Genomic DNA, 13,212 nt, shown 5'->3' with positions numbered 1-13,212 from the left:
TAATAAGGTGGAAATTCAGTTCATTTGATATTTTACAGCGCAACTTTAAAATCCCTCTCTGGGCATTTTCTTCTAATTCGCACCATAACACAGCTTGGTCATTTTTCATAATTTCCATTTTCCCACCTCTGGCTCATATTGCACCACCAACCCTCTGAGGAGAATCTCTCTTTGAATTGCCTCTCCTAGGGATTCTTCAGAGGATTTTCCCATTTCCTTCTTCTTTTTTCCCCTTTCTCTTGTCCTTTATATGCTGTCCAGGAGTTGTTTCTTCCTCTTCCTTAGTGATCCAGATGTGGACCTTAAAATCCCATTGAAACATATATATACAGTATATATAAATAAGCTTGAATTCTCTCATTTTGTGAGAATGTGATAACTCTCATGCAATCCTATTGACACAACTCTGGTAACCAGCCAGTGTGCTTAGTGCTAATTAGTAAATGTTAGCATGCTAACATGCCAAACTAAGGTGGTGAACATGGTAAACTTTACACTTCCTTAATATTTGCATGTTAGCATGCCGATGTTAGCATTTAGCTCCAAGCATCGCTGTGCAGCCTCGCAGAGCTGCTAACATGGCTGTAGACTTTTAGTCTTGTTTCTTGTGGCAAAAGCACTAGGTTCATGTGACATCAGTACTTATGTGACATCTACATTATCAACAGAGTTTTAAATGCAATGGCCCACCTTCACCTATCAGACCTTCGTTCTGATGGGTGTAGGTCTTTTGGATGTACAGGAACAGTACATCCAGTTCCCTTTGAGGTTGTGATTCTAGATGTAAGATATAGTTCCATTGTTAAAACCTGCCATGCCCTTTACGTAATTACTGTAATTGTTGTTGTTAGCAGGAAGTACATTAGTTAACAATGGGGGAATTTGCTGACATGACGCTCACAGTGTGGAATTTCTACAACAGTTTTAACAAAGAATTTTTAAATATTTGTGTGATGCGGCAGATGGAAGGGGCCTTGGCAACCAATCTGTTTCCCCCTTGTCTGTCTTCTGTTTTCAGGAATCCTGCTAAAAAATGGGGGATGGTTGTAACCCTGTGAGGAAATGTTTGCAACCCCCATCTCTTGCAGCCATCACATCAAATAAAGTGCCGTTTAGGGATGTGAATTTGTAATTAGATGGATTGGATGTAATCAATTTCAACTAAAGAGAGATCTTGAATTAAATTGATCAAAATAAAAAATCATAATTTCCCTTCACTAGTGCTGCTGATATTTTTTGCTGCAAGCGTATCACACAAAACAAATCATGTACAGTCTAGGTTACTGGGGAAGTGGGTTACTGTGAACCATGTGAGCGCTACAATTAAACTATTACCTGAACCTGGTTTCCATCTTGGTTTCTCCTACTTAAGGTCACTCTTGTACACAGGGTGATGCATAAATAATGAACTGGTGCTTGAAATCAATAACCCAGAGCTGTCAAGTAATCTATTTTTCCCTCTGACTGTGAAATCTTTTCAGCTCCTGTGGATAAACAAAAATTTAAAAAAAGCTTGATAAATGGATTGACTGACAGGAAAAAACTATGTACTCTCTCTCTCTCTCTCACACACACACACACTCACTGGCAGATGGTAGAAAACAGCAGATCTATGTGCATCACCCATTACTGTAATTTTTCTGTCGTATTTTTTTAACGTGAGAATATGTTCACAAATAGTGCCCCTGTTTCTACATCTACATGTCCTCTGTCCGTCAAGGCAGGGGTCAAGCTGTGCTGCTGCCAACAAATCAGCACTGCTGGTACAATTACACCAGGTTTATTTTTGCATTTCTTAAAAAAAATAAAAAAGCCAATGTCTATGTTTTTTCTTACAACCAACAGTATAGATCACCTTTGTTGTGCTGTATATCAGACTGTGTTTATAGTTTTCTATCGTCCCTGTGTCCAGTTTTAACAACAAATTACATTAATTTTCACTCCTGCATGCATCCATCTTCCTGCATGCTGACAGATCTTCGACAGGCTCTGGTTTAATGTGTTAAATGTCACATTCATACCTTGGTCAACTAGCAAACTTTTAAAGGGTCTTTCTAAGGGGAGACGATGGCGACATTATAACTGAGATAAAATAATGAAGAAACACACACCGTAGACTAGGGCAGGGACACATAAGACACAGATAAAAGGTGACAACTACAGGAAAAACACCTTTTATTGGCTCTGTGTTTGTGTTTCTTCTGGGAATCACACATAATTTTTCTACGTATGTTGCATTCAAAGAAGTAGATCTATTTATACACCACTGGAATTTACATTGTACTTTTACAATATGGCCTGTCATGCAAACTGTTGATGATCACCTCCCATAATATGTGTCAGCCTGTGCTTCGTGAATAGATTGTGACAGGCAGTGTGTGGGATGTCCCTTTGATGAATCTGGACTTCTGTTCTCTGAGCAACCGCTTATTACTGCCAGAGTAAAAAGGCTAAAAATACACAACACAATCTCTATTTGATCACAATGGGATTAAAAGGGTGGTCACCTGGGTTATATTGTTAATAGAGCAAAGGAGGAGCACCAAAATGGTGGATAAAGACAGGGTCCAAAATGTTATCCATCCATGACATGACAAAGCCGATATTAACCTGTTGGCCACTTAGACATAGTCCTTTTCCACAGTGGACATTTTGACTTGAATGAATGATTGAATGATTACAATGTAATTTATGTCATTAGTTACACCTTTACTGCTATGATAAGTCAAAGTGTTCAGCAGGAGAAAGGTCTGTTTCTTTCGATGCTAGGTAATTAGTTTCACACATCGAAATCAATACACATGTTGTGGACAATTAATACGAATGCATAAACCATAGTGTAGGTATAAGCATATTGTGAAAAGTGTTGGTCTGTAATCTCACATCTATAAAGGAGATCTTTAGATAAAACCTACAACTAATGCACTGAGAGGCTCAGTCAGGATAGATTTGGATATATAATAAAGGAGGCTAATGACAGGGATGAATCAGCATAAAATAATTCCAAGATATCTGACAAATGCAGATGGCTCACTGACTGCTTACTGTGTGTGCTTACTGACACACCTAACTGGAGCAGAGCCATCATTACTGTTATTTGTTGCACCTGTGCCGTTCCTCTAATGACAAAATGTTCACTGTGAGAAAGGTCTGTTTTCAATGCTCCTGAGGTCATTATCATAGCAATCTTTTTTCTCAGCATTACATCAATTTTATGCGGAGAACGTAATAGGAACCGAGAATAAGTCAAAATGATGATGTTCACAGGTGCTGGTACAAGTAATTATCTTTTAAAGTGTTCTGGTTTAATTATGTTTTGGACTTTGATGGAGGGGGTGCTTGCAATACTATTATGTGTAATTTGCATATTTAAAAATACAGTTTACATAAATGTTTTTTGGACCCACATCTCAAAGGTCTGTGTGACTGACTGACTGACTAGCTGAGGCTACTAGTGTTTACTTAAGCTACTGTGTACATCAGACCATTTGATTTTCTGCTGCATTTACTCTGCAGTAGGTGTATTCTGGGAGGGCATGTGGGATTGGCTGATATTTAACCTTGACCTGCTTAACTGAGAATGACCTTCAGTGTGATGTAAAATGACAACAAGACTGAAGGCTGAATAAACATGGCCGGCTTAACCCGACAGGGGGGCCCTGGTCCTGGAGCTGTCGGCCCCTACTGACCCCTGTTCTGCCTGCTCTTTGTACATTATGTATGTAATCTGTCAAGTACAGTCCATACAGTAGCCTACATATGAGAGAGCCAGAAATCGACCAGTTCTCCTGTTTGGGGATACTACCTGGCCTCATTGCTGTGTCTCATATTTTGTGGGAATTTGATAAAATATAAAAATATATTTAGACACTATGTAAACACAATGTAAACTGAACTAATACAGGCCTTTAAAACTAGACTGTGACACAGGTCACTTTTACAAGACAAAGCCATAATGTTAGATAATAATAACTGATAACTAATTAAGTGGCAAACCAAACTAAGCCCACCTTTGGCCATGAAACCATTTTAGGACTGGTTTCCATACGGAGTGTTTTTTAGTGACACAGGAAATCAGTGTAACCAGGCAACGCCATCGTTGCCATGGCAACAGTGCTTGTCTCCGAGGAAGTTTGTAGCGCGTGGAATAACGATGAACAACACATATAAGCTCTAGAAATAGTTCACTGTAGAAAATGAGTCCGCGTGTTTCTTTTGAGTATTCATGAAGTTAGTGCCGCTGAAAAGTAAACAGTTTTCAACGTCCAAAGTTGGTCTTAACTGTCAACTTTAGCAAACGTTTGCTAACGTGAAATGGAGCCGGAGAGGACTGAGGGCAAAACAATGCGATCTCAGAAACACAACGCCAGTGTCAATGATGGATGGGTGTTTCTCACCCCCATGGTAAATACCGCGTTTAATAGACTTTTACCATTGTTTCACAGTATAATGTTACATAGGTTAACTATTGAAAGTTTAGCTAGCTAAGCCTCTGGTTCAGTAGAGAAAATAATCAGTTATCGTTAGCTAGTCATTGGTAGTCAGTAGCCCAAACATTAACATATGGCTGGGCTACTGACTACCAGTTAGTCAGTAGCCCAGCCATATGTTAATGTTTGGATAAGGGGTCTGTGTCTTATTCAATGCAACACAGTTGACCTATCAGTACAATATTTTTGCAGGTCAACAGCTGCAAGTTGCACCTTACAACTGTCAAGTCACTAGTTCCTGAGAGAGCCCAGAGGATGGTGAGAATGACAAAGCACGCACTGAAAGACAAGCTATGTAGTTAATTGCCTAGACTTTCCAACATGTTCACCGTTTTACAGATGGACTCTCAAGAAAAAGACATGAATACCGGCCAAACAATGACTCACTGTAACCCAGGTAAACTGGAGCTAGTCCCTCATTCACATACTCACTCACCCAAGATGTTTTTGTGTGATTCAGCAATGTATTCTATATTCACGAATGGCTGAGGTATGTAAATAATCTTCTAGACTATTCTTCACCATACCATACCATACCCTTTGTAGAAAGCAGGTTGCATGCATGCAGCCCGAGAAGACCTGTCCAGACACCTCCGGTGCCATCATTTGCCAGTGACTCTACAGATTCCTCTGCACATAATCTAGTACCACTAGCGGGTGGTGCTCAAAGTGATTTGGATGAAGTTTCACGTGCTGCACAAGAAGATAGAGACAAACGTAGAAGACCAACCCACAGTGCAGGGGCCACTTACTACTGTAATGCCTTAAACCTTCCCAAGCCATCAGGTAAATATGGCCACATCACATGGCAAATATTATACACAAATATATAGCATTGATGCACTATGGTATTTGTGTGTATTGCACTTAGTTTGTAATGTCCATGTCAGGTGGTTCTGGAGGATATAAGTACAACGCAGTCCCTGGTTTTCCCTTCATGCGATTGCCAAATGACAGTTTTACCTCCAGTTTTCAACGTATTGACTTGGACAGGTACCTCTTGTCTCTTTTTCATTTTCAAGAGATTAGAGTTTTATCTGTGTAATTTAGAACATATTGGTTTGCAGTGTCTTTCATATTCTTGTTTCATTCCTATGTCATTAGGTTTTGTTGGTTTTATGAGCTCAGTCTGGCTGTCACAGTATTTGCAGTAGAAATAATGTAGAAATGGCATGTGCTTCAGATTGCCACCAGGGAGCAGCAAAGTCCCTTAAAATATAAAATGTCTCCAAGTGGTTGCTAACTTAGAACTACTTTACTGGTGGCAAAAAAAAAGTCAATCAGTATGTATAGTTAAATACTAAATCAGCAATTTGCATCACTGAATTGCATGGTTAGGTGAAATACAGCAGTTATATCATGGAAATTACATGCTGAACTGCAGCCATCCATATGAAGCATAAATTGTGCTAAATGTTCTTTTAATTTTCCAGGCGCAGTCTGGAGGAATGCCCCCAGCTGGGAATTATGGATGAACTACAGCTTCTCAACCTCCAGCACAATCTAATCACAGTGATCCAGCATCTGTCACGTCTGCAACACCTTGTTTTCCTGAACTTGTATGACAATCACATCTCTGAAATGACTGGCATTGAAACTCTAAGCTCTCTTAGGATCCTTATGCTGGGGAAGAACAGGTAAGTTGTCATCAGTGTTAGACAGATAGTATTGTGCAGTTCATATATGTAAAAGAGTTGTTTTTGTTTCATAAGGTTGGCAGGAGGGCGATTATCACTGTGAATGACATGAAGACCTTACAGACAAACTCTGGAATGAGTTTCTCTTTCTGTAATACATGACATTTGTCTTTTTAGACCTACCTGGTCTACCTAACAGTCCTGGACAATAAGTCACTGTACGCTACTGTATGTTCGGTTTCCTCAGGGAATGTAACCTCTTAATAAGCTTGTTTGCAAGACAAAATGTATGAAAGTATGTTATTGACTGTTGACATACATACATTGTGACAAACTATATTTAATGTACACTTTATGTCACTTCTTCTCAGAATCCATAAGATATGCTACCTGGAAAGCCTGTCCAAACTGAACATCCTGGATTTGCATGACAATCAGGTACTGTTCCTTCACTATCCTCCCACCTACAGCGTGTGTGAGTTCAGTCTTGTTCATTTGGTTGCTGATACTGTAGCTGGATCATGATTTTCAGCTGCAAAGTTCAACAGAAGTGGATTGCCTCTTCCACCTCCTCCACACTGTGGCTAACTAGTGGTTTGCTATGTGAGATGGCAGCTCTCTAAATGCTAGAGTCAAACAGACATGACAGCAGGAGGCCAGGCATGATAATTCATGTACTCATGCTCATTCTAAACCCCTCATCTTAATCCACTGGCCTATAAAATGATGTCCATTCAGGGTGGACATTTGTCCACTTGTCACTGTGTCCTAAACAGTATTAGCATTCTTTGTCCGTTTGATATTTTAAAGTATTTTTTTAAGTCAGAAATCTGATGGGTGTTATGATCATTAGTTTACCTACCTCAGTTTTTAGGAACTTAACATCAGCATTTGTTTTAGTTCCCGGCACTATTAGAGAACAGTGGATTGAAAACCATCAGAACCCACAAGCTCAAGGGTCTACTCCCACATCTATGTCCTCAGTGACCCTAACATAATTTATTCAACAGGCACAACTGTTTCTATGTTTTCAGCGTTGGGAATGTTTAGGAGCAGAATTAGTGCATATTACGCTGTTCTTCAATTCATTTGAGTCTAAATCTAAATTCTCTAAATTCTTGGGGGCTGTTTGTTCAGCCTCCACAATAGAGCGTGGCTCACTGACATTAAAATCCTGAGAAGTAAAATGATGTAAGCAACACTGATGTCAGATGAGGATTTTAGCAGCTCCTGGAAAAGGAAGATAAAATAGAAAGGCTTCCCTTGGCCAAATTAGTGTTTTGCCAGCGTGCCGCCTACGCCCGTCCTCAGAGAGCTACTCCAGAGCCCTGGTAAGACTCCTTCCCTCTCTGATGTTGGCTGCTCTTTGCATGAGCAGGCGTCCCAATTACTATTCAATGACTGCTACAGTCTTATGTTATTTTTTCCTGACAGAGGATGCTTTGTTGCCTCAAGCTCTGTCCACTTGTTGTATTTCCTAACTACATCTCAGCAATTCTGAGAGTGTGACAACTGAATGAGTCAAAATGAATGAATCAATAGAATCTTTTGCGCTGTCCTTGTTGGTAATGAGAGCACAATGCATTCAGAGGTAGCCATTTCTTGGCAGGCACCCATTGAGGAGCAGATGATGAATCTATTATTCCGACCAGGACAGTTTGCATTTCACTCACTGACTTCAAATCCTCCTGTTTTGTGCACTAAAATAACTGTTCTATCACCTTTATTCAACGTTTTCCAAACTCACCAGAGGCCTGACCACCCAAATGTAATGTGAAATGCTGCACAATGATAATATGAGATGAGGTGAGTAAAGCCAGTCAGGGAATTATTGGATACATGAATTAAAATCATGTTAAAGTTGTGATTATTCTACCCAGTCAGGTTGTTGTTTAGCTATAGAACAACAGCTGCTTGTCCTCTTTCCTTTTGTGTGCATGCTTTAACCACAAACAGTACATCACTGTCACCCCTTCTTCCTCACATCACTCCCAACCTATCTTTTTACCTGTTTATTTCTGTAACAGGATGTTGTTTCATTTCCAGTTTGCTCAAACAAAAGGAAGATATTCTCTTTGGGAGCATGCATCCATCCCACACTTGTTCTCAGTGACCGAGTGTTGGGGGTTACAATGCGACCCGACTTTGTTGGATAACCAATCTTCAGTTAGGCGGTGATGTTTTCCACTCGAGCAATTTGACTTGAATACTCACAAAAGACAATGGAGAATGCCCCACAGGGTCTGTAAAACAAAAGAAATAGTATCACAGAGTTAGATGTGTTGGTTTAGGTCATATCCTTCCTGCAAACCAAGATGATTATTTTAATTTAGTTTGACTGGATCTGTCATCTGTGGTAAGCATAGCACTCTGGGTTAGGGTGAGGCTGGAACAGAGACTCCCCACAAGGATGCTCTAGGTTTTGTTGTCATTAATGACACTTGTAACACAAGGTTATCTATGTTCATGTCGTCTTCTTTGATAATGCAGGCCATTATATAAAATCTTAGGTGTGATTACTGTATTCTTTACAAGGAACACGCCAAGAGCCGATGTTATTATCTCCCCTTCTTGGCGTGTTGCTCTCAACTTTCCTGTCAAGAACAGGCCTCTGTCCTACCTGTGGAGCCATATTTCTTTAGTTTTCTACTAATGTTTAGCAAACATCGTAGACACTACAGAAATCTTCAACACTCTCACATCCATGTCCTACTTACATATCTCAAGCGTTTGTTAAAATGAAATCTTACTAGTGTAGCATAGATCGAACATGTCAGGTTGTGTAACACAAGATCCTTGAATATTTACAAATGAAGCTCTCCAAAATCTTCTTCAGTGTGTGTAGAGATACTGTCTGAGTGTTGACAGAGGTCTGACATACCGATGCCTGTCTTGCTTAGGTCAGGGATACCCAAGTGTGGGCCTGAGGTAATGTTAACCTTGTGAGAGTGTTTTTTTTTCTGTTTGGGCGATGAGTGTTTTTTGCTCCCCTGAATTTATTCAATGAGCATGCAGCTGTTTTCCATCCACTGACTGCTTTACATTCATGCATTTTCCGTCTTGATATTTGAACCAGAAACCTGTCACAAGCCTGCTTCTCTAACCTTTTAGGTACCATTGATCTGTTAATGTGTTGACTGAAAGTATTCATGTCAGCTGTGACACCACGATACAACTATTGTAGAGGTCTTTTGAATGCAGCATTATGATCTCGCTCTGTTGTATCCATCGCCAGATGAGACAGCTTAATGGCAGTGTTTGGGGTGGATCTGATGCACTCAGTTTATTGTCATTTTCTTTTAATTATGCTGTCACTTGTATATGCACACCCACTGTTAATACACTTGGAAAATCTGAGCCAGCACCATCAAAATTACACATTTTATCCCATGTTTGTTCAGGCCAGAATGTGTAAATTTCTCTCTGTGGCCAATATTCAGAAATTACTACGCACTTTTATTTATTTTGTAATGAGTTCTGCAATTTATATATAAAGTTTTTGTATTGATTTTAAAATCTTCTTAGTAGTTTTTACGTGTATGAACCTGTGAGATCTCTCACTATCTGGGAGTGCCATACTAACTAGTCCAAAGCCCAGAAACATGTGCAGAGCCTGCTTTCCAACAACAGTTAACTTTTGGGAATAGAGGAGCTGAGGAAAATGACAACGGAAAAGCTGAAAACCCATCTTGCTCCTTATCTTCATCTGTATTTCTAATTTTAAGTACTTTTTTTATCATTTAATTCTTAGTTACATTTCTATACCGATTGACCTTTTTAATACTTTAACTGCAGCGATCCTTGGGTATTGTATTTTGACAGAATCCTTGAACCCCTCATGCCCTTTTAACCTTATCCTCACATGTACAGTGTGCACTGTAGGGGCGAAAACACATTATTCTCAGGGTAACAGCCACAGGGAATTCTTCTGAAGTATTTTAAGTGTCATTATGAAAGGGGCCCCTGAGTCATCTCTCCCAGAGAGAACTGGGTATCATGTCACTATTGACCCTCAACTGCTTGTTTGTTCTTATCATTTGGGAGGTCAGACAGGAGTCACAGCTTGACGTGGCTGACTACATATCAGCCATTCAAGTTGTTCACAAGTGATACAGATTGTTTCTGTCAAATGTCAAAAGGTATCATTTAGCAGAAGGTGCAGCCCTCAAAGACATAGCAAAGAAAATGGAGCGCACTGCTTTTTGGCTTTCTTGTACTGTTAAAACATTTAGCTGTGTGCAGGCTAAAGCATCCTAAATAGATGTGAACCACCTGATGATCTTTAAATACCTGATTTGAATGCGAGAGTGAGCACTGAATGTATACAATTCGAGCGTGTTGTGCTCCACTAACCCTATCTCTCTCCGTGTCTCTCTATATGTAGAATCTGATCATCTAGATTTTCCGTTTCACATCATTTTATGTCATGCACCATCTTTGTCTCACTGTGCTTTCATCCAGATCTCCAGGATAGAAAACCTGTCTCATCTGAGCGAGCTGCGAGCGTTGAACCTGGCAGGAAACAGAATCTCCAGAGTGGAAAACCTGCAGGGCCTGGACTATTTGACTGAACTCAACCTACGACATAACTGCATCTCTGTTGTGGTGAGGGGCCTCTTTCCCAATTAGGGACAGCTTCAAGCATGTTATTCACTGCATGCTCATTATTCTACTCCTTCATATAAAGGAAAAGGCACCAACTGTTCACAGGGAACACAATCTAATTTTCAACCAAGTTTCTGCCCTTTCCCTTTGTGGGGCTTCTTCTTTTCTTCTATGCAAGTAGGAGTTAAAAATATTATAAAAATAACAGAAATCCCTACTTTAAGTAGTAGTAGTTGTAAGTAAGATAATACAGTAGACGCAGGCTTGTTTTTAACTCGTTTTTTGCACCCCAAGGCCTGACGATGTGCATTGAGACAGCTGTGCTGGGCCTGATCTGTGCATCTTATATATATATGCATTATGCACATGTATTGGCTCAGTGTTGTAATAATTCTAACCTGGTCCCAGATTGTAAACACTGCGGCTGCCTTGTGGTTTGTGAGTGCTGAGGACGGTGCTCAGCTCAGGTGTTTCACAGTAGTTTGTTCTGCATTTTGATGAACAAATAAACACACTCATGCGCCCTGACAACTGTTGCTGAGGAAAATGTTCCTCATAGCATGAAAGTGTTAGTAGCTTGCTTCATCTTTCACCTTCATGTCATTCCTTTGGACCAGGTTCTTTGAATGGTGACTGTTTCCTCGGTTATGGGATCACATGTAGCAGTTCTTACTGTCACAAAATAACAAACACAGAAATTACATCAATAGAATCTTTGTAACAAAGTATGTGGTGAAACGTATCCTGGTGGTGTTACCCGGGGAGACGTAGCTCATTACCCACAACCTCCCACTGACTTTTTGGCGTAGTGAAAGAGGAACTGGATATTCTAAACATGGAAATTCACTCCCATTGGTTTCTATAGTTTTAATCTGATAAACAGAACAGCGCATGCCAAAACAGGCCCCTTCATTTGTATGCAAATCCCCTAAGCCCTTTCCTGCTTTTTGGGGTACAAACAGAATCCAGCGTTATGTTGTATTAAACCTCTTCTCGTCACTCACCCTGCCGGCAAGTTCTCATCAAGAACCACTTCCAGTCTGAATTATTGGATTTAATGTTTTATTGGATACACAGGAGAGGAAAAATGCTACCCCTCAGCAGATTCTCTCTCTGTCATTAGTGGCGTTAGCTGCCAAGTGCTTATATCAGGCGCAAAGTAAATAGATGTCAAGGTTTTCCCTTTCAATCAAGGCTGATGAAAAGTGAAAATTCTGGACTAAAAAAAATTCTGTGTATGACTTATGATAAGTAAGTTTAAGACGTATATGTTAGGCTCAGTTGTCCAGTGCATATTATATAAGCATTATGTGTTACATATGCATACTATAATATTTATATTTTGGGGGAAAATGTAGGCCTAGGTTTTTTACATGTTTGGACACAACATGACAATTAGTATTTATCTAAACTTTTTGGTGCAGTTGTTTTGCACACTCTCTAAATGTTGTAATCTGTCTTTTTAATGTAAGCATACATTTCTACTTAAATCCATTACATTGTCATATGAATGACAGTTTGTTACACTCTAATGCTTACAACACAATAACCGATAACACAGTGGTGATTCAATATAAAGTCAGTGCATAAAGCCAACGCTTGTTCTCTGGTGGGTTTTTCCATTGAGAAATCCTGTGGCAGTCAGTAAGTGATGCATTTTACATTTTTGGCAGCAGGATCAGTGATTTGTTTGGAGGAGCTGGGTAGTCAGCATGAGCACTGATAAAACAGACAAAGCAAAAAGGCATCACCCAGAGGCAGACTGGCTTTATGGATTAGCAGGAGTTTTTCCCTTTGGGCTTGTCTTCTTGTGGGGCCTGTAGTGAGTCAAGCATCACTACAATTGAAAATGTAAAAAAATGTTCAATGCTGTTCGGTAGCTCTGTTGTAGATTAGTCAGCATTTGTGTGTGTGTGTGCGTGTGAGATGGAGTCATGAATTCATCACGTCTCTTGAATCCATAATTTCCCCTCTGCTAACATTACTTAGGTTTATATACTTTTGAAATTTGCAATGAAGGGGAATCTAATAAAATAACATGCAGCCTCAAAGCACTGAAAAATATTAAAATTAAAACCTGAATGATCAAAGACAGGGTCAATATAACCGCAATAATGAGGATTTTTTTCACCCCAGTTCTCATAATGTGAAGTTTAAGGGCAAAGAGCATTGAAAAACTGTCATTACTATTGCAACTGAAAATCCAATCCAAACTGTTTGGTGCAGAGTGCAAAAACAACACTGCAATGAGCACTTAACAGATTGTAGTCTTAACGTGTGTACGCACATAATGCACAGTACCTGCAGTTCTAGCACACAATACCTGAGGCCAGATGTGTGTCAGCTAAGCTCACACCTCAAGTCCATGCTATTCAAAGAGCAGCCGCAAAACCCAACAGCTTACCTCAGCATCCACATGTACCTGTGTGTTTGTTTGAGCAGATTTCATGCTCTTTTGTGGTGTGTTTCTGTATGCAACA

The 13,212-nt window shown here is 39.8% G+C and overlaps 1 protein-coding gene across 1 annotated transcript in view; it reads left to right on the top strand.

The window, feature by feature from the left end:
• The first annotated feature begins 4,314 nt into the window (after window positions 1–4,314).
• The window catches only part of LOC139285840 (leucine-rich repeat-containing protein 49), a 31,589-nt gene continuing 22,691 nt past the window's right edge, over window positions 4,315–13,212 (top strand). Inside the window, exons 1-8 of the mRNA XM_070906509.1 lie at window positions 4,315–4,404; window positions 4,683–4,748; window positions 4,830–4,887; window positions 5,037–5,276; window positions 5,381–5,483; window positions 5,924–6,127; window positions 6,499–6,565; window positions 10,589–10,732. Of these exons, the coding sequence (XP_070762610.1) occupies window positions 4,315–4,404; window positions 4,683–4,748; window positions 4,830–4,887; window positions 5,037–5,276; window positions 5,381–5,483; window positions 5,924–6,127; window positions 6,499–6,565; window positions 10,589–10,732 (972 nt within the window). The remainder of the gene's footprint in view (window positions 4,405–4,682; window positions 4,749–4,829; window positions 4,888–5,036; window positions 5,277–5,380; window positions 5,484–5,923; window positions 6,128–6,498; window positions 6,566–10,588; window positions 10,733–13,212) is intronic.

Source organism: Enoplosus armatus, chromosome 1 (assembly GCF_043641665.1).
Source record: "Enoplosus armatus isolate fEnoArm2 chromosome 1, fEnoArm2.hap1, whole genome shotgun sequence".
In the NCBI taxonomy this organism is placed as follows: Eukaryota; Metazoa; Chordata; class Actinopteri; order Centrarchiformes; family Enoplosidae; genus Enoplosus; species Enoplosus armatus.
Note: the sequence above shows the minus strand (reverse complement) of the source record. Positions and strands in the feature narration are given on the sequence as shown.